This window comes from Aulonocara stuartgranti (assembly GCF_965226115.1).
Source record: "Aulonocara stuartgranti genome assembly, chromosome: 4".
NCBI classification, from domain to species: Eukaryota; Metazoa; Chordata; class Actinopteri; order Cichliformes; family Cichlidae; genus Aulonocara; species Aulonocara stuartgranti.
Window position 1 is genome coordinate 27035524 of NC_138942.1, and position 20629 is coordinate 27056152.

General features: G+C 44.2%; 2 protein-coding genes across 2 annotated transcripts; one reads left to right on the forward strand and one right to left on the reverse strand.

The window, feature by feature from the left end:
- The first annotated feature begins 67 nt into the window (after positions 1–67).
- Positions 68–2615, forward strand: LOC309705769 (serotonin N-acetyltransferase-like). Its single transcript, XM_082531755.1, has 4 exons — positions 68–412; positions 856–1099; positions 1420–1574; positions 1668–2615. The coding sequence occupies exons 2-4, from the start codon at positions 946–948 to the stop codon at positions 2034–2036; spliced, it is 678 nt and encodes a 225-aa protein (XP_082387881.1). The 5' UTR covers positions 68–412; positions 856–945; the 3' UTR covers positions 2037–2615.
- A 3600-nt stretch (positions 2616–6215) lies between these two features.
- Positions 6216–19519, reverse strand: LOC309705139 (envoplakin-like). Its single transcript, XM_082530758.1, has 22 exons — positions 19361–19519; positions 16090–16189; positions 15745–15899; positions 15432–15555; positions 15204–15335; positions 15082–15123; positions 14822–14983; positions 14596–14703; positions 14407–14502; positions 14220–14330; positions 13399–13545; positions 13152–13306; positions 12960–13057; positions 12662–12831; positions 12390–12568; positions 11500–11638; positions 11203–11396; positions 10964–11114; positions 10771–10854; positions 10527–10667; positions 10155–10247; positions 6216–9993 (listed from the first exon to the last, which is right to left on the reverse strand). Exons 1-22 carry the CDS (start codon positions 19399–19401, stop codon positions 6493–6495), a joined length of 6123 nt encoding a protein of 2040 aa, XP_082386884.1. The 5' UTR covers positions 19402–19519; the 3' UTR covers positions 6216–6492.
- Positions 19520–20629: the final 1110 nt, after the last annotated feature.

Genomic DNA, 20629 nt, shown 5'->3' on the forward strand with positions numbered 1-20629 from the left:
GAACATTTGAACTAACATATGTGGACCATCCAATGCCAGGCATTGGATGCCATCCCCAGAGCAGCCTTCTCCCTCAGACGAGCTGAGACATTTCACCCCTAAACATTTTTAGGTGATTCAATCAACAGCCCAAACATAAAATTATGGAGCGTTGGGAACCACTTACATACAGTGCTTCCCTTTTTATCCAAAACACACTGTGGAGTCTGTGTGCGTGTGTGTGTGTTCAGTGAGAGAGGAGATAAAGTGCCTGTAATGCGCCGAGTTGTGGAAACAACTTCTGTAATCCTTCACCATGTGACTCATAGTAATAATCACTCCATAATGAAGAGAGCTGTGCAGCAGGTGAGACGCAGAGCTGCTTCAGCAGTCACTCCGCAAACTTAACGGACTTACACGTCAACACCTTCCGGTAAGTATCGCTCACAGCCTGGTTGTTGCTTTGGAAAGTGTACAAGTGATGGATGACAGAGGTTTGTTTCGTTATAATCTGCTTCTTATCAGACTTGACCGCACTGGATAGTTTGATCAAATGCAATAAAAGCACTTAAGCAAACTTTTACCACCTGCAGCTGCTCCAGGGGCATCATGGCTCCCTGTACACAAGCCAAGAAAAAAAAAAAGCCAGCAGTGGTGACTCAGTGAGTCATCAATCATTGTCTGTCGGTTTTAATGGTAAATACCAACAATGGCTTCTGTTGATTACAGGGTTCAGAAAATGGCCCTACACTGTTGTGACCTTTTTTTTATTCATTCATTGACAGCCAAAATATTTAAATGCAAATCAGCCTGTGAATCACAGCTAGGAGATCTGTTCTATAAATACGGATCCAAACCCCCCTGTTGTCCTCGCAGGGCCCGACAGAGGTGATCCTGCGAAGCAGGAAGGAGAGCAGGAGAGCGCAGAAACACTTTTTTTCCGGGAGGAGAGCGCAGTGTCGTATAATGTCAGTTGTGGGCGCGCAGCCTTTCATCAAGCCAATGCAGTCCCCACCTTCAGTTTCGCCCGGTATCCAAAGGAGACACACGCTTCCCGCGAGTGAAGTCCGACCGCTCAACACGCAGGATGCCATAAGCGTCTTTGAAATCGAGCGAGAGGGTAAGTGATCCTTCCTGTGGGTCTTATGCTGACGCAGAAATCCGCTCTGGACTTTTTGCTGAGTGGAAATAATGATTTTGTTAAAGTGTGGTTTCATGTGGGGATTTGATTTATTTAACGAAGTCACGTGATGCATTTTCCTTTGGTGTCGTGATTGCTCCACGGGGGCGTGATTGTAAAGATGTCGTGATTGCTCCACAGTCGATTAATTGATCGATTTGGTCCGTTTAAATGTGTGCGTAAAAGTTGTGCCAAACCGCTATTGCGCACGGACCACCAATCTCTCTCTCTCTCTCTCTCTCTCTCTCTCTCTCTCTCAGCATTTATCTCAGTGTCAGGTGAGTGCCCCCTCCACCTGGATGAAGTACGTCACTTCCTCACACTGTGTCCAGAGCTATCCATGGGCTGGTTTGAGGAGGGTCGGTTGGTGGCTTTTATCATCGGCTCTCTGTGGGACCAGGACAGGCTCACCACAGTAAGACATCCTGCATTTTTTTTTCTCTCTCTGTCCTTTCACAGTTAAAAATCATCACTAATTATTAAACCTCCCATTTCCGCTCCCCTCCAGGAAGCGCTGACGCTCCACAAGCCCTGCGGCTCCACCGTGCACATCCACGTCTTGGCTGTCCATCGCACTTTCAGGCAGCAGGGCAAAGGTCCCATCCTCATGTGGCGCTACCTGCAGTATCTCCGCTGCCTGCCCAACGTGCGCCGAGCGGTGCTGATGTGCGAAGACTTCCTCATCCCCTTCTACCGCAAGTCGGGCTTCAAGGTGCTGGGGCGATGCGCCATCACCGTGGCCAACCTGACCTTCACCGAGATGTGGTACCCAATCAGCGGCCACGCGTACATGCGCCGCAACAGCGAAGCGATCCGCTTCCCTCAGCACCCCCTGACTGTGCCCCTGACAAAGACTGACGAACGCGTTGATGTATGAAGTGCTTACTGAGGGCCGAGCAGGCTGTCTTTAATCTAAGAGGAAGGAATTCAGTGTTGTTCTCTGTAGCATCTTTCAGGGTTTGTCTCAAGTTTCCAGCCGTTTCTCTGATTTGTTGGACTTTTGATCCCATGTGAAATGATTTTAATATGTATAATAAAACAAAGGATGTACTATATACTGTACTGTGACGTGTTATAAATATGCGAGAAGAGTCAAGTAGTGAGTAACTGGAGTTAAATGTCGCATTTGTGGTAGACTTTGCGCTTGGGTGTAAAGCTGTCTTCTGCTAAGCACCTTCCTGGGCTTCCTACAACTGTGGTCTGACGTCAGTAAACCGGGCTTTAGCAGCTCAGTCACAGCTCCACCATCCTCCAGCTCCTCCTCAGCTCCATTAGGGGGCTTTAGCTATTGTAACCACCGAGTGGGGATTAGTTAACCTGTAGGACCAATGACCTTTACCTAGAGAAGCACAAACAGAGCAGGTTGGCGTTAGTTGTGACGACAGTTTGACAAACCATGTAATTTTTTTTAAGTTCTTTTCTGTGACAGTGTTTCAATAAAATGTTTTATACTGTTTTTTAAGATGAAAAAGTTTCATTTTTAATGTAATTTGTTCTCTCAGACATTTGATATTCTCTTTGCTGTAAGATTGCACTAACCATAGCTTACACAAGCACCCACTGTCTTTAGCTGTCCCTGCACTCCATGCTGTAGACAGCGTGCTGTGCAGGTGAAGCTGTAATCCATGACACAGTCACCGACTCAGGTGTAATCCCCTAACGTACCAGGACGAGCTGCTCCCACCCCTCTGAAGGACAAACCTGGTAGTGGTCACCTCATAAATGACCCAGAACTGTCACATCAACACTACCTCAGAGTGGAAGTCTGAATGTAAGCGCATTTATGGATATTTCTTAAAAAGCTATGGGGAGAAAAATCATCACAGGATTAAAATTGCTCTCTCTTGGATGTGAGAGACGAGCTGGATTCTATCTTTACACTTTGTACCTTAAAGATCAGGTACTTATTTAGACCCCTGTATTTCCTACGTCATGAAGGCCAAACCTTAACCTCTGGTGATTTGGTACTTCCCTGTAATGGTCCAAAAATGATGATTATGGTCCAAAAGTAGGGAATTTGAATCTGCACCTGTAGCCACTAAACACAGAGGGATTTAAACTCATCAGAAATGGAAATAAAACTTTAAAACCATTAAAATATAATCCAACCATTTTCTTCCACTTACCCAGCTGCAGTCTGTCCGAGCTATCAGTGACCGAACACGGTTCAGTGGAATGTAAGTATGTGCATACAGTAGTTTTGTGAAGTATGAAGACATAATGACGCAAGACTCAGACTGTGAAAAATCAGTCAGTGCCTCTCATCTGATCACCTTAGGATCAGCTGGGGTTTTTTTTGTTAATTAGAAGAAGAAAAAATTGTAAATAAATGTAAAACTGATTGGGGTGCAGTTATACACTCAATAGTCTCTCCATTAGGTACACCTGATCAGCTGTGCGTTAATGCAAATATCTGATCAGCCAATCACATTGCAACATTTCAGTGCATTTAGGCGTGTAGACATTGACGAGGTGACCTGCTGAAGTTCAAACTGAGCATCTGAGTGAGAATGAACTGGGATTTAAGTAACTTTGAAGGTGGCATGGTTGTTGGTGCCAGGCAGGCTGGTCTGAGTGTTTCAGAAACTGCTCATCTGCTGGGATTTTCCCACACAGCCATCTGTAGGCTTTACAGAAAATGGTCTGAAGAAGAGAAAACATCCAGTGAGCAGTAGTGTTCTGGCTGAAAGGCGATGGTAAGCCAACTCATCTCCTGATTTATTACAACCACAGAAGAGCATCTCTCAGTGCACATTGAACATGGAGCTGCAGAAGAGCACACTGGGTGGTGCTTGTGCCAGCTAAATAGGAAACTAAGGCTACAATTAGTACAAGCTCACCAAATTGGACAATAGAAGAAGTTTTATTAGCTAGAGTCGGTTAAACATTGCCTGATCTGATGAGTCTCGATTTCTTCTGTGACATTCAGATAGTGGGTGTCAGAATTTGGCATAAACATGGGTCCATCCTACCTGGTATCAGGCGGATGCTGCTGGTGTAAAGGTGTCGGGGACATTTTCTTGGTTAACCATGGGTCTCGTAGCACCAAATGAGCATCATTTAAACATCACACCTACTAGAGTATTGTTGCTGACCGTGTTCATTCCTGTATGACCGTAGTGTACCCATCCTCTGATGTCCCCCTCAGATTCAACCCATCTAACTTGTTGAATCTGTGCCGCAAAGAATTAAAGCAGTTCTGAAGGTAAAAGGCTGTCCGAGCAAAAGCCACCTACCTAATAAAGCAGCTGGTAAGTGAAAGTTTTGTCTCTCTCTTTTACTGTATAAAAATGCTCTCTTTAAATATGATTTTTTTTTTTCCAGGAAACTGAACTATTTCAATTTGTGACTCCTTTTAAAAATCTTGTAGACTTTGGGAAGGATGATTGCATCAAAGATTTTTTCACATTCTTTCAGTTAAATTTTTCTCTTCCAGCAGAAATCTGCAGAGTGAAGTTGGCTCGCAGCGATATTGTCTTATGGCTGATTCCAGCCAGCTGGCACCTTTGCACATTTTGCTCGATGGGAGTTTCTTCCTCCTGGCAGAAAGTTTTATTTTAGTCTTGTGATACTGAGGTCTTCATAAGGCCATGCATGCTGTTTATTTAAGGATTTGTCAGTGTGTGGATGACTGTGATGAGAACTCATATAGTTTGCAGCTTTATATTTAAATGCTTTCAGCAATGATCAATTTCAAGTAGCAACAATAGACTGAAAATTTGCTGCCTATATTTATTTAAAGAGTGCAAATACTGGACGGGCTGCCTGAATGAGAGCGCTCCAAATGGTAGCTGATATGTTGTTGGCATGATTGCAGGGCAGGCATATGTGAGGCTTTGCCGTCTTCATTCACAGAGTCCAAATCAATTCAGAGACCCATTGTCAATGTTTAACCGATAGCGCCGTAGTCTAGAATTATAACTGCAATAATCAAACAAAACAAAGAGGAGCTTCCAATTATCACATACGTCACTCGGGCAATAATCGGTGAGTCCAAAGGGACCACTTTTGCTGCTACGCACTAGTGATGCTGCCATATAGCGGGCTTTTTAATAGGCAGGCGGTTATTAGACACGCATTATGGGGTTAGACACAAAAACATCTGAAATCCACAATTTAACTCCAATTTTCACTTTGAAAAAATGAGAAATTACATCATTATGTGAGCCAACTACATTAAGTGAGATGACCCAACCAAATCAGGGGACATCCTTCATCCCCCCGGCTTTGGACACAGAATGGGGCTACTGCAGTCTCCAGACAGGCTCACGTGCAATAATCCCACAAAGTCCTTACAGTCACCGGGTAATCTGGCAGGCAGACATCCCAGCATGGAGGCCACACATTCCCAACACCGTTTTCTATCACCACCGCAGTGTTAGACCATAACCAATATCACAACTTAGGCCCATGTAGACAAATCAGCTTCTGCACGCTCCTTTGCTCATCGGCCTGGAGACAAGAAGGCGTGCACGTCGCTGGGGCAGTCTGTTATTAGACGCACGCCTCAACGAGTTCGACCTTGTTAACCTTAACGCACTACAGTGCTCTTATGTGACTCATGTTTAATCTGTATCCGTAATCCACCATTTCCAAACATATGACTCGCTGGGGTTGGCAGCTTTGTACAACTATTTTCATGAGAGGGGTATTTGTAGTTGCAACACAAGCGTCACTTATGAAGAACACTGTTTCTGGTAATGCCAGATTCCTCATATTAATGTTGAAAACTAGGAGTCCGCGGTCATCATGGACTGTATATAAAACATGGACAAAGCTGGCAAACTAAAAAGTGAAGGCCGGAGAACTGGAGAAGTGGCTTGAACCTGCAATGTCCAGCAGGGGGCAGCAAATGCAGCTGCATAAAGTTGTACAGAAGTCTGCTTTATGACCTGAGTAAACGCTTTCCAGATGAGTTTATAGGTTCTATTGCTACTTTCAGATCATACCGACTCAGTTCTGCAGCACTTTGATGTCCAGGTTACACCCGTGACTGGTCAAAAGCCTATCACAGGCTGCAGCTGGTTGTATTTTAAATAACAAGGCAGAAAAAAAATCAAAGTGAAGCATTTTAATAAGCCCCTATGCAGCACATACATAACAAAAAATAACTGTTTTCACAGCAGACCAACAATAGAACTGGAAAAAATGAAACAGATAAAAGTGTGCAGCTCTACCAGACACTTTTTTTTCAGTGTTTTCAAAACATATGAACACCTGTCTTTCTCTTTTTCTTTCCCCCCTAAATATGTTAAATAGACTTTTCATGCACCCTCTAGCACCACAGTCTGTAGAAAATTTAATCTTTAGCTAAATTTAGACTTTAAAACTTCCTAGAAACGGAAGTTTGAGTATGATGGAGCATTGGCAACGTCAGTGGAGGTTGCAGGAAGAAGCAAGAGGCCTGTGCTGAAATCTTTTCTACACAGATCCATCGCCTGTTTGTATGATATCTTCCCTTTACTGATGGGGTCCACCAGCTCCTTTGTGTGGGAAGCCTCATCTTGCAGATCTTTTGCCGTTGTGCTGTCAATCAGACCGGTGGCGAGAGCTTCCTTGATAGTGAGGCGGCCTGCTTTGGTGGGATCTACCAACCCGCCGGTCAAATACTGCGCCTCTAAGTACCTCCTGGCATTTTCTTGGGGAATGAACCCTTTCTGTGCTGCCTGTCCTACAGCGAGACGCTGTTTGGTCACAGGATCCTCGACTCCGGTGAAGGCCTTCTGGGCATTCAGAAGCTTATACTTTTGGTTTGTGTCAATGAGGCTCTGTTCAGCTGCTTTGTGGACAGACAGCTTGTCCTTTTTGCCCAGATCAACTATTCCACCGGTGGCTGCTTGTGCCTCCAGCAGCTTTAGAGCAGTGTCGGCATCAATGAGACCGCGGGTGAGGGCACTTCTCACAGACATGCGGCTTTCGGTGGTGGTGTCAAAAATGCCAGAGATTGGGAAAAACTCATCACCTGGTAAAGCGCTGAGGTTGGTCAGACTGCCGAGACTGCCGCTGTATTGAGTGTTCAGGTTAGTGTAGGAGGACCTCAGAGATGAAGACATGGAGCTCAAGGGAGAGGTTGAGATGGGTTTGGTAGGAGCGGTTGGGATTGTTTTGGTGGGAGATTTTGGCATTAATGGAGGAACGTAGGGCTTGCTTCTTTCGCCTGCAACGAGGAGAGCAAACTCAGAAATGGGCATTTTCCCTTCCTTGTAGCGGCTCACGTCACGTTGAGTCAAACGGCCCTCCCTCAGAGCATCCCTCACAGAGTACTGATTCCCACTTTTTCGATCGTGCAAAATGATTGTATCTCCACCTGGACCACTTGAAGTGATTTCCTCCCAGTCACACTCCAGCTCTGACAGCTTGATGTACTGGTTTCGATCGATTAGTCCCTGTAAGTAGGCATCGTAGGGTGACAGATCTTTACCAGTTTCTGGATCCAAGATGGTGATCTTGGTGGAAAGATTTGCCTCTCTGGTTTTAGTCTCAGAATGGTCCTCATGCTTTATTTTGTCCAGCATCTCGATGATGAGTTTGTCTTTCTCGTGTATTTTGTCCTTCTCTTTTAGGATCTCTTTTTCAAGCCTCTGTATTTCAGAGGACGTCTTAAGACTTCTCTGCCGCACCGTCAGGTTCCTCTCACTCATCAACTTGGACTGTTGCTGGAAGGTGATGCTGATACTCTGTCTTTGGGACTCTAAGGTTTTGAACTGCTTCAGGAGATCTTCCTTATCTCTCTGCAGAGCATCTCTGATGGAAATGAGAGTGGTCTCCTCCTGAGAAGTCACAGACCTTGACGTCTGCAGATGGGTCATTTTGAGGTGCGTGCTTTGAATGTTATCTTCTTGGTTCCGCCTGAGATTTCTCTCCTTTGTTACTAGCTCTCTGAGTTGTTCCCTTTCAGCTTCAACTGCTGGGTCTTTCTCCACACGGACAACTTCTCGGTAAACAACCTTCTCAATCGATTTTTCCTTTTGCAGAGTTTCAAGCTTGAGCTTTATGTTGCGGATTTCTCTCTCTAAACGATTGATTTCATTGCCCTCTGTCTCCAAGTTGTCATGTATACTACCAATAAGTTTGTCCAGCTGAGGATCCTTCTCCACTTTCAAGACCTCCTCGACAATTATTCTTTCCTCAATGGGTGGTGGGGTATTCTCCAGTTCAAGAATACGAGCTTTGATCTGTCTCAGCTCTGACTCTACTTGGATCTTCTTCTGACGATCATCCAGCTGAGCCAGCATAATCTCTTTATCTTGAATCAGAGCTCTGAGTTGTCGGACTTCCAGTTCAAGTTTTCTGCGGGTTTTCGTTTCATCATCCAGTTTCTTGTTTAATTTCTCATGCTCCAGGATCTGCTTAGGGTCCTTCTGAAGCCGAACCACTTCTTGTGTTAGAATTTTCTCCTGTGGCTTCTGCCTTTCGAGGGTGATGTGTTGGTTCTGCAGGTCAAAGAGACATTCCTCTAAAGATCGGCGCTGCTGAATCTCTTCTCTGAGGTTCCGTCGAAGCCTGTCAGCTTCTTTCTCCAGAAGAGGATCATTCTCATATTTAATGACTTCTTTATTCACTAGCTGTGTCTCCACTTTAGTTTTTTCAGCTTTCAGCTCATCCCTTTCTTTGCGCAGGTGGGTCAGAAGCTCTATGGTGGTGTGATAGTTGACTTGCAGACGGTTCATTTGGTTGTTTAGTCTTTGTAATTCCCTGATGACTTCTGGACTCTTTTCTTCTTTGATCACCTCTTGGGTCACCTCCTTGTACTCCACCTTGGGCTTCTGAGCCCGCAGTGTAACCAGAGTTTTTGTCACTGTGTCAATTTCTTTCTCCGTGTCCGTGCGGTTTTGGCTTGAATCCTGCAGCTCTTTTCTCAGACGTATCATCTCGACCTCTGTCTCAGGATCGACTCTGTAAATCTCGTTGATGATTTCCTTCACCTCCACCTTTGGCCTGAGATTCTCCAGTTCACTGTAACGTAACTGAAGGGTGGTCAGGTCTTTCATCAAGATAACGTTTTCATCCTTCTCTTCTTCCAAAGTCATCCGCAGCTTGTTTGACTCTTCAACCGTTTCCGGATCTTGTCGTACCTGGCTCACAACCTTCGTAATAACCTTGGGCTGGATGGTGGGGATGACCCTCTCCAGTGTGTTTATTTGGCTCCTTGTGCTAAAAATGTGATCATTGAGGGCCTTGCATCGGTACTCCTCCTCTGCAATATCACTCTGGAACAGAAGAACAGCTTTCAGCATCTCTGGATCTTTCTCAAGTCTCACCACTTCCTTTTTAACAACTTTCTCTATGATTTTTGGTTTCTGCTGAGCCAAAACGGTTATCTCTTTTTTCACTTGAACTGCCTCTGTGTTCCTCGTTTGGAGTTCCAGGCGCAACCTCTGTATCTCGTCTCGAAGCTTAGCTGCTTCTTTATCAAGCTGGGGGTCCTTCTCGTATTCGGTGAGGATCTTAGTCACTAGTTTAGGCTCGACTTTGGTTAGCTGCAGCTCCAGTTTGATAATCTTCTCATTGTTGATTTCAATCTCTGTTTTGGTGCCTGACCTTTTCAGTTCTTCATCCTCGATCCGACTTTTCAGCGACTTCAGTTCCATCTCCAGTTTGGGATCGCGGTAATATTGCACCACCTCCTTCTCCTCCAACCTCTCCACTCCTCTCCTGTTCTTCAGAGACATAAACCTCTTGCGGTATGTATCCAGGTTGTTTTCAGCATGAAGACGCCTGTTGACCTCCTCACTTAATTCCTTTTTCAGACTATCGCTTTGCTCCTGGTCTTTCATTTGGCTCTGGAGCTGCAGCTGCTGAGTGACAGCCACCTGACTGATTTTCTCTTCATTCTGCACATAAATAAAAGGACACAAAGGAGGTCAGAGAAGGCAGGTGAGGTGAGGTGGTGAGTATTATTTAATGTAAAAAAACAGAAAACAAAAAACACAGACACACAGTGAAATAACAACAACAATGCTGCTGGGTTTATTTTGATTCCATGATATCCTACCATAGCCATGATGTTCTTTGTTGTACCCAACTGATTTAGTAGCTGGTTGTTCTCTGCAGACACCTCAGCGAAGTGGTTCAACAGATCTTTCTCCTGTAGTAAAAGAAGAAGATTCTTATTTCCATCTACAATAATTTAAAATTTGGTTATACAGAAATGGCAAGACCGCAACAGAGAAAAAAAGCAGGGAACTGTGAATTATGACAGTAAATAAGTCAAATACAGCATGACAAAAAGGTGGGTTGCAAAGCTGCTTGCAGAGTCACTTATTGACTCTGTTGAGCCAATGGTGTGCTTGAAGTAATGATTGACAAAGAAAAATATCTTTTTGTAGCTACTTTATTGTCTTTGTGTAGCTGTGTGAAACCATACCGTTCTCTGTATCGCCTGAGACAGAGTTGAAGTTTGACGTTTCAGTGAAACTGGTTCCTCGTCAACGTCTTCTTCACTCTCGTCAGCACCATCATCATCCGTCAGAATGGCACTGTAAGTGTTTGACTTGATCTCATAGTCCTGAAAAGAAATAGAAATACATTTAAGAATGGCATCATTTTGAGGCTATGCCTAATATACAGTAAATATTTCGCTAGGTTTAGGTCTTCTTCTCAGAACTCACATTTAAGACATTTTGCAGATTGCGGGAAAGGTCCTTGACGCGGTTAAGATCACCTGACTTCTTCTTGATGTCCTCTACCACTCTCTAAAAAAATAACCAAAAGCAGACTTGAGCTATTTTATTTATAGACATCAGAGTCTTGTTAATGCATGTAAATAAAATGAAAATTACAAAACAAAATACTTCCACTCACCTTCTGAGAATTCTCCTTGCTTGTAATTTGTGCCACTCCGTCCGTAGGTTTGATCTTATTATCTGGCAAATTGACCAAGAAGAAGTCCAGCGACTGAACGGCACTCTGGAAATCCTGGTTTTTATTGACTGCTTGCTGCACAAGAGCAGACCTAAAGCAAAAACATACACGCGAGTTACAACAACACCCATGTGCAATGGTTACCACAATGCCTGATTTTGTCTTTACTTTTCTCTCACCTCTCCTGAAGCTGGCTATTGACCCTTGTGTAACGGTTTTTCAGGTTCTTCACCTGGTCCTCCTGGCGGCGGATGTCGGGACAATACTCATTGAGATTCTGTTGCAGAGAGTTGCACGCCTGCTCTGTCAGGTCCAATTCTTTGCCTAATTTCTTCAGCTCATCTTTCTTTGAGGCCACATCTTTACTCATTGCCTGTTTGACAACATAACGACAAAGAAAAGGCATGAGAAAAGACACATTTGCACGATTCCAGTTATCTATATTGTTGTGTACGTTTTAGATTTATTTACAACACCTGAAGCTTCTGGTTGCGGCTCTGAAGAGAGTTTGGTTGGTCAAGAATGGTGCCGTCTTTAGCCAGTTCTTTCTCAAACCCAGAGACAACGCCCTCTACGTTCTTTATCTCTTTCTCCAAGTACATGGAAGCTGTTGCTCTGATGAAAGCAGAGAAGTAGCAAAGTTAAATAAAATAAAGAAAACGCCACAAGAACACGCACATAGATATGCTACTCTACTATATCTGAACTGACACGTTGCTAAATGCTCAATTTAATGGTAAAATCCATTGAAACAATTGGCTATTTTTGTCCACTGTTTACCATAGCTGTCAATGTTGGGTGAGATGTGTTCATCTTTATTTACTACAGAGGCTGTAAAACCTTTTGAAATAAATCCAATACAGGTCATTCAGTCAGAGAAGTTCACTTCTGACTGTTGTCTCTTTCTTTATGTTTCTGGGGTGAAGGGGACCCCTCCTCTGTCAATAAAACATGTGCATGATGCCTTTTATCTTGAGTCTAAAGGTCCAAGAACGGACTGAAATGTCCATCCACAGCACGCGAACGCCTACAAATTCTCTTCTCCTCCACCTCTGGCGTAATCCATATGTAGCCGGTCTCTAGCCACATATATAAAACACGATCAGGTGGAAGGGAGATAATTGTATTCAATTATGGTGGGGGAACATGACGGTTTCCACAAACCTGCTTATTTTTAATGGCTTAATTATACGTTTATGACGTATCATTTTTCATTCAAGGCATAATTACACGCTAGTCTATGTATATTTATGAGTGAACTAGGCTTTTTTTCTATTAAAACACTTCCATTATAATGACTGCACTTTAAGGAAGATTTCATTCTAGATTTGAGATTTTATTTAGAATTTCATTCTAATGTTCGTACTTTTTATTATAAAGGTCGATGAGAGCATTGATGTCATCAAACTTTTTGTTGGTGGCGCTGAGTTTAGGTGGTAGGGCAGAGGCGGTGGGACCCAGAGGTTTCTTAGCCAGAATAGGATCCACTTCTCTCTGGATGGCAGATTTCTCTGACTCTAGCTTCTTCACAGCGAGAGCCGATTTCTGGAGGGCAAAGGAACACGTTTAGATAGGACATAATTCAATTACGTTGTGACCTGCGTGGTGCCATTGAAGTATAATGCTCGTCATGTTTACCTCATGCTCTTGCAATCTGTTTGCCAGGTCCTGAGTTGGGTTACGGTTGTCTAACGGGGTCCTCGCTCGCCTCAGGATCTCCTTTTCCAGCGCCTCCAGGGCTTTATTGATTTTGCCTAATTCACTGAGGAGCTCTGCAACTCTGGGATTCTCTGGACTTTTAACAGCAACTGAGGAGAAAGGAAAACGGCTCTACAATGAAAAGACAGACTAGCCCAATCGTTTCAGAAAAGACTTCTGTCCTGGTCTGAAAGTCCAAGGAGATGAGAAGAAGTGAAGTGACTGCTTTTGTTCTCACCTCTTTTCTGAGTCTGAATCACTTCTACAGCAGGGCTCTTTGAGGCGGCTATGAGAGCAGATCTACGACGCTTTAGATCAGCCAGCTGTCTGTCCAGACTGAACACACACACACACACAGTGCTGGTTTAAAATCAGCTTCAGGTTGAATTATAATCACCAATAAAGTATGCTGAAGGAGTCGTGATTATACCTATTCACTGTCTCCAAGGCCTCAGGATCGGGTGGTGGGATCATAAAACATGCTGCAGAGAGGGTTTTGGTTTTCCCACTGCTGTCCTGAAGCTTCCAGTTGTTATTATCAGAGCTGGACTTCAGGGTTAGCTTCTCACCACGTCGTACGGCACCCTAAAACAGATAGAGAAGGAAAGAGTAATCCCTAAATTTACTATCTCCAACATAAGGTGGCTGCCTGTAAATGACAGCTGTTGACATCGTACCTCTTCATCGATCCAGTCACACAGGGATATTACAGTGGTCGGTTTGCTGAGCTGCATTCTGCGCAACTTCAGAGGCACGACGCTATCGCTAAGTTCCCTGAGGGCAGCCAGGCGCTGCTCATTCCTCTTCACTGCTGGTTCATCTCCCTGAAAGTGAATTTCAAAACAGTTTCAAAGTAGTTTCCATGTTTTCCCACTGTTCAAGTAGTTAGAGGTACATACTGATTCCTTGAGTATATCCTTAAATGGGGACAATGGGTTTATTTTGCACCATAACACAACAAAGTCACCATTGTTCAGCAAGGAAATGAACACTTTAATGAGCAGAATTAAGTATAAAGTCAATAAAGGCCGAACTGGTGGTTCTAAATGGGCCAAAGGTGCGAATGGTTATCTGTACACAGTATTATTAGGAGGAGACAGACATTTGAACTTTGTCATAAATCCCACACACTTAACAACTACAGTAGCACTGCTGTAATAACCATTTTAACATCCCTGATCTTGAACATTGGCCTAAAATCATTCCTTTCTACGGCAGTCTCAGTCATCACAGCAGTTTGTTGTTGTTACAGTCCAGCTGAGTCTCCTAATTTCATGGGTATGGAAGTCTGTGCATTTAAAATTGTAACAGACTGAATTCCCAAACTGTTGTCTGGTTTGGTTTGGTGTTAATTTTTGGTAGAATTTTCCATGTACCACCTTTGACTAGTTGTCGGTCCCTCTTGTGTCAGCCATGAAAACATGGCTTTTCTATGCTTGTTAAGACTCCTAGAAGTTGCACAGAAATCACAACATATTTTTAAAAAACTGTGTCTTACCTCGAGTGCCAACAGGATCTCGGGGTTCGTCTTGTTCTCCATGGACTTTGAGTCCAGAGTCGAGCTGAGTCTCTCCAGAGATTCTGACAACCTTTCTGCATCCAATTGGAACTGCATTGAACAGTCAGCTGTTAGCAGCAGGCTCTTAGTCAACTGGAAACTTTTAATTTTCCTCACAGCTCTTTACCTTTTTGTAGTTGTCAATATTGTCCAGGTGTACTTCCTGTGCCAGACACAGGTTGAGAAAGGCTTGCCATTCAGCTTGTACCGTATCTCTGTGTGCCTGACAACGACATCAACGATCATGTTTAATTAATGCTACAACCATACAGCCATACGGGACAGTAGGATGATTTATCACAGATGTAAAATGTACTTTTATGGTTGGGCTGCCGGGGTGTTTCATCTTAATGAGGTTATCTCCTTCCTCCTGCAGCTGGTTGACTTCTTGCTCGTGTGCTAACAGTCCGTTAGCTTTGAATTTCTGTGCAAAAATGAAACGTGCAAGTGCTCAATTCAAAGTTGCCTTTGCACCGATAAAATCACAAACTGGGACTTTAACTAATAATAATCACTCAGCATGCGTGATGCTGGATTCTCACCTCATACTCCATGCGGACGCTCGGCGGGTCAACCATGCGATCACTCCAGTCTCTCTGGAGGATCCTATCCTGCTGGTTCGACAGGTAGATCAGCTCCTTGCTGCAGCTTTGCATGTACTCGTATAAAGAAGCCAGGTGGTTGCGCCGTCGCTCGGAGCTCTCCTGCAGAACACGCAAGGTGCAAACAACATATGAACACCACACACAACACTCCTCAAGTTTAACTCCAAGTGGCAAATTTACTAATTAAATCGACTTACAAAAAGTTCAGCATATTTCTCTTTGACGGCAGCGTACTGCTCCTGTGAACAAACAAGAAGCACGTTAATGATCCATCTTGCACGCAGGAACTGTACATACATGTGAAGCTTTGCTCTGTTACCTGTGAGAGGGTAGTGCTGGGCTTCAGCTGGTCTTGATAGGCCTTGATCTCCTGATGGCGAAGGTTATGAGCTGCTATCTGCCTCTCTACATCAGAAAGCTTAGGGCCGTATGCCTCCGCTCTCAGCTGTTTCTGTGAAACACAACAGAGAACCATTCAAGATTCAAGCGGCTACTAAAAATCTCTGAAGGACTTTAAGGTTGCAGAAATTTTGGTCGTTCAACTGACCAGCCTCTCATCAAACAGAGGACCCCAGCCAATCTTTTGGGTCAGGTCCACATCTTGTACCGATTCGTACACTTCCCTGAAGGTAGCACAGTCCTTGGCCCAGCGATAGTGGAGATTTACCACACTGAGAGACAAAATGTTTAAGTTAGAAGTGAGAAGATGGGTGGAGAGCAAGGAAAGGGATTGTGGAAATGATTGTTTGTGGCGAGTGTGCCTCCGTGGCATGTAACAGATCAAGTTCTGTCTGCTTGGCATGCATGCTAGCGTTTGTGCGTGTTTGAATTTTGGCCATGACACCCCTAAACACACTCACTCCTTCTCAATCTCTTTAGCCTGAGGGTGTTGGAGCTTCTTGGCTCCGCCCACGTCCATGAAAAGATCCTTGAGCAGTTCCTCGGCCTGGGCCAGGTTGTCTGCATTCTCCTTCTTGTGGAGCAGTTGCTCGTTATTCCCCTTTCGCTCTTTGTCCTGCACAGGAGAACCGCAAATGCAACAAAGTAGCTTTTTTTTAAAAAAATCTCTAGATTTTTTTGCTAAACTTCTTGTGGAAAGGAAGTGCCTCAGAGATTCACTTTAACACTTATGGCAGAATGATAAGTTAAGTAAAGGAAATGCTGGCATACAGTGCCTCCACCTATGATTCATCAGGACTTCTTACCACAGCCAGCAGTTTCTCTGCTTGCAGGATATTCTTCTCCACTTGGTCTGCATTCTTTTGCATGCGAGAAATCAGCACAGCCAGTTCTTGGGCCTGAGTCCTGGGTAGGAACAGAGACAGATGATGGTGAAAATGCTCCCAATTAATCACTATCCTTATCTCCTCTGATTGGGTGTGCCTCATAAATACAAGTGGGCGTGTCTGGAGACGAGTTCCTGCCCCAAGTGGAGGAGTTCAAGTATCTCGGGGTCTTGTTCGCGAGTGATGGGAGAAGGGAGCTGGAGATCGACAGACGGATTGGGGCTGCAGCCGCAGTGATGCGGACACTGCACCGGTCCATCATGGTGAAGAGGGAGCTGAGTGTAAAAGCGAAGCTCTCAATTTACCGGTCGATCTATGTCCCTACCCTCACCTATGGTCACGAACTGTGGGTAGTGACCGAAAGAACAAGATCGCGGATACAAGCGGCGGAAATGAGCTTCCTCCGAAGGGTGGCTGGCCTCTCCCTTAGAGATAGGGTGAGATGTTCAGCCATCTGGGAGGGGCTCAGAGTAGAGCCACTGCTCCTCCACATCGAAAGGAGCCAGCTGAGGTGGTTCGGGCATCTGACAAGGATGCCTCCTGGGCGCCTCTTGGGTGAGGTGTTCCAGGCATGTCCCACCAGGAGGAGGCCCCGGGGCAGACCCAGGACACGCTAGAGAGATTATATCTCCCGGCTGGCCCGGGAACGCCTTGTGTTCCCCCAGACAAGCTAGAGGAGGTGGCTGGGAGGTCTGGGCTTCTCTGCTTAGGCTGCTGCCCCCACGACCCAGCCCCGGATAAAGTGGAAGAAGATGGATGGATGGATGTGTCTGGAGAGGATATCCCTTCTCTGGTGCATCATACAGAGCCAAGAGTTTAAAACAAACCCTGCCACATATGCTGACTTTACTTTAGTCAATTTAACATGAGCATCCATTATTTTAAATCTGTGACAGAAAATAATGAAAAGCATAAAAGCCCAGTTTAAATATTTCCAGATGAACATGAAGAAAAAGAACATCCTAATTGTGAAAGTGGTTAAAGCTAAATGATGGTGTTATTTACCTTTCACACAAAGAAATCTGTTCAGCTGTGAACATAAAAACCAGCTCGGTGGCTCTTCGTGTTTCTTCACTTTAATGTCACTCATCAAACACTTTCCACGCAGCTCTTTGTTCTCATTAAATGTGTTTTTTTCTGTCATTCCTTCTTGGCTGTAGTATGAAAGACAACTATGTATCCTGACACACCCCAGATGAGGGGACGCACATTCCAGGGTAGAGGGGAGTGTCCCCCTGTCGCCTCCCTTTAGCAGTCAGGAATGCTGTCTGTGATGAGCTCAGACATCCCTGTTGCACCTTTAATCATATGATTAACCATTGATTGACATTTGTAGTCAGACATGATGGCTTCCAAAGGAGCACTGATGCAGGAGGGTAAGATCTAGGAGGCTGTTGTTTTCATGTCTTGCAGGGTAAAAAGGGTTTGGATTAATTTGCTCTCTCACGTCTTTAATCTATATTTAATTCATGTAGTAAAAAGAAGAGCAATTTCAACAGTGTGTGTCAATTTTTATTTTTTATTTTTTTTGGGGGGGGGGGGGGGGGGGGGTGATTTTGCTTGGCCAGTGCTTGACAGCCCTGCCATAGCTGCTCGCTTTATATTAAAAAGCGCTTCATATTTCATGGTTTCTTTTGATTATTTTATTATATTTGAAATTAGTAAGAATTAGTAAGAATTTATCCCTTTTTGTTTTTAAATTGCCAGCTCTTTATCAAATAGGGTACGTAGTTATGTTATTGGTCCATGATTAAAATAAATAAACTGCAGTCCTGTTTAAAACAGCCACAGCTTAATTAACACTTGTCTTAACTAAAATTACATAAATATATACAACAACGATTTCATATAAAATAGTATTTTAAAATGTCAATTTTTTGCACTATAAAGTAAACTATAAATGTGTGTGTGTGTGTGTGTGTGTGTGTGTGTGTGTGTGTGTGTAATTAAATGACACACACATTTTCATTTCACAATTTGTAATTCTGACGTACTTTTAGGGAAAAACAGGATATAAATAGAATACTTCCTCGAGCACTGATTTCTCCTTTACTCAAACTGATTTTTACTACAAACATCTAAGATGCGGGTCACGTGCTTCATTCCTGAGAACCGCAGAAGAAATACGCAGCGCTGCTGGAGCTCGTGACCCCCATGAATCGCGAATGTTCAGCTCTGTGCATCAGAAATGATGTGAATGCCCACAACACAATTCAATTAAGTTTTATTTATATAGTGCCAAATCAAATCACCAGTCACCTCTACAAGGTAAAGACCCTAAAATAGCACAGACAAAATCCAGATAATCAGACGACCCCCTTGATGACCAGGAACCTCCAGCACGACCATGGTTAGGGGAGGAAGACAAGGACAGAAGACGATGAAAATGCACAGTGGTGTATAAACTCAGTGCATCATGGGACGCGCCCACCACCCTGAGCCTGTCGCAGGCATGCAGGCGGAATAAACATTCACTTCATTCAGGTACAAGTGTCACTGCGCTGATTATGAAAGCAGCAGGAAAACCCTGCCCTGCCGCTCCTTCATGCCTTCTTTCCAGTCACACTTTCAAGTCTTTGGTTTCAGGTCACGCCCCACTGTAACAGTATGAGTGTGTTTGCCTGTGTCCCCTCACACCAGGATGAGATAAAACCCCTGCTTAATCGCTTCAAGAGTCCACACATTTAACATCGTCAGGAGTCAACTCACTTTTCCCCCTCGAACAACTGCAAAGCAAGTACTGCAAGCTGCACACTATACACGCTGTCGGATGAAACGACAGGGACGTTGTTGACATATCGGCTGAGTGAGTCAGAACTTCAGCCTATTGAGTGGCACCAGAAATGGATAAAGTGAGTCAGTGAACTCTGGTGATACACCCCTTGGGCAAAGAAACAATTAAAAATGTGTGTGGTTAAGTGAAGGAGTTGGGCGAGGTGACAAACAAACTGACTTTAAAGTTAGTGACATGGAGACGAGAATGAATGAGACAGAAAGTCTGTTTGCACGTAAAAACACAGGCTGTACTTTAACACTCAGTGTGATTGTCGGGGGAAAGTGAAACAGCCTGTGCAAACATAAATGGGATCATGGCACAAAAAAAACACCATCAGGCATTTAAAAGAGAGAAACCAAGACAATACAGTAACACACACAGACAGAGGGAGAGAGAGAGTAAATCCCAACTCACTTGTTTAACTTCACAGTGCTGGGATCCTGTTTCTTCGACATCTTGGGACGTCGCTTGTGTGTATAATCTGAGTCCAAGTGTATTTCTTCCTAACGCTCTCTTCTTCCTCTTGCTCCCTTCTTGCCTCCCGTGGCGTCTCCCTCTCAGTTAAGGGAGCGTTCACCTGTCTCAGCTCCTCCCCGGGCCAGCAGGTGTGTCGCCAGGAAAAGCAGAGAGAGCGGCAGACCGGGCGGACCTGTTCCACGTTCCCGCAACCTCACATTCTAGGAGAATAATTGTGTTTACCCTTGTAATTTTGTGCGCTTGTGCTTTCTCAGAAGTGTGAGTGTGCTTCTTCTTTTTTCTCTCTTTTTTAATCCCTTTGCAGGAAACTCGAGAGGAAAATCTGACAGAACATCATTTTGCTCCTGAGGTTACACCAGAATCATTGATTAGCTCATATGTGACTTACAGTCAGCTCAGTGGGATTTGTTTTCCTTTTTTTTGATCATTTTACAGAATTTCATCATAGTAACGGGCTCTAAAGTTGCTTCTCACAAAGCACTCGTGGTCCCCTCAGAGATGATTACAGGGGAATGTAGAAAAACTAGCCACTTGACTGGATATCAGGCTCATCTTTACTCTCTTTGTTTAGATGTGACAATCAAAGGTCTAACCTAGATTTTCACTGTGCTACGTTTCAGTATTTGTTATCTGAGAAGTATGAATAAAAACAGAAAAGACAGAGTATGAAATCTAAATTGTATACTCAGTTTCATTAAATGTTGGGTGGTACTCTAAATAGTTGACCTTTCACCTTTCAGCGTGGGTGAGCATATAAATTTCTATATCGTCTGTGCCTACACACACACACACACACACACACACACACACACACACACACAAACACACACACACACACACACCCTGTGAAATTACCGGACAGGAGTCAAGGTCTAATGTGAGGAATGCAAACTTCACCTGCTGCCAAAAGAGGTAAATAAAGAAAAGAAAAGAGCTGATAACAAAGATAATCTGCAGGGCTGCAGAGCATGCATTGTATCTTGAGTGTGTGTGTGTGTGCCTGTGTAAGTATGCAGCATGCTTAGTAATTAACGTGGGTGTAAGAAATTAGTTCAGCACGCTGCTCCGTCTCATGCTTGCTGTAGGTGTGTCTGATGCACACCCAGAGCAGTTACTCAGGAAACCAACTCCTACATACCTGCGCAGGAGGACAGGGAGGGATTGAGTAGAAGCCAGAAAAAGGTAAAACGAAGTAAAATCAAACAA

Bases quoted from the DNA above. Each gene is read 5' to 3' on its own strand.
- LOC309705769 (XM_082531755.1), top strand. From the start codon at position 946: ATGTCAGTTGTGGGCGCGCAGCCTTTCATCAAGCCAATGCAGTCCCCA. The intron at 1,100-1,419 runs GTAAGTGATCCT...TCTCTCTCTCAG, and splicing joins CTTTGAAATCGAGCGAGAGG to CATTTATCTCAGTGTCAGGT. The intron at 1,575-1,667 runs GTAAGACATCCT...GCTCCCCTCCAG, and splicing joins ACCAGGACAGGCTCACCACA to GAAGCGCTGACGCTCCACAA.
- LOC309705139 (XM_082530758.1), bottom strand. From the start codon at position 19,401: ATGTCGAAGAAACAGGATCCCAGCACTGTGAAGTTAAACAA. The intron at 13,058-13,151 runs GTATAATCACGA...GTGTGTGTTCAG, and splicing joins GCCTTGGAGACAGTGAATAG to TCTGGACAGACAGCTGGCTG. The intron at 10,855-10,963 runs GTGAGTGGAAGT...TTATTTTTTTAG, and splicing joins GCAAGGAGAATTCTCAGAAG to AGAGTGGTAGAGGACATCAA.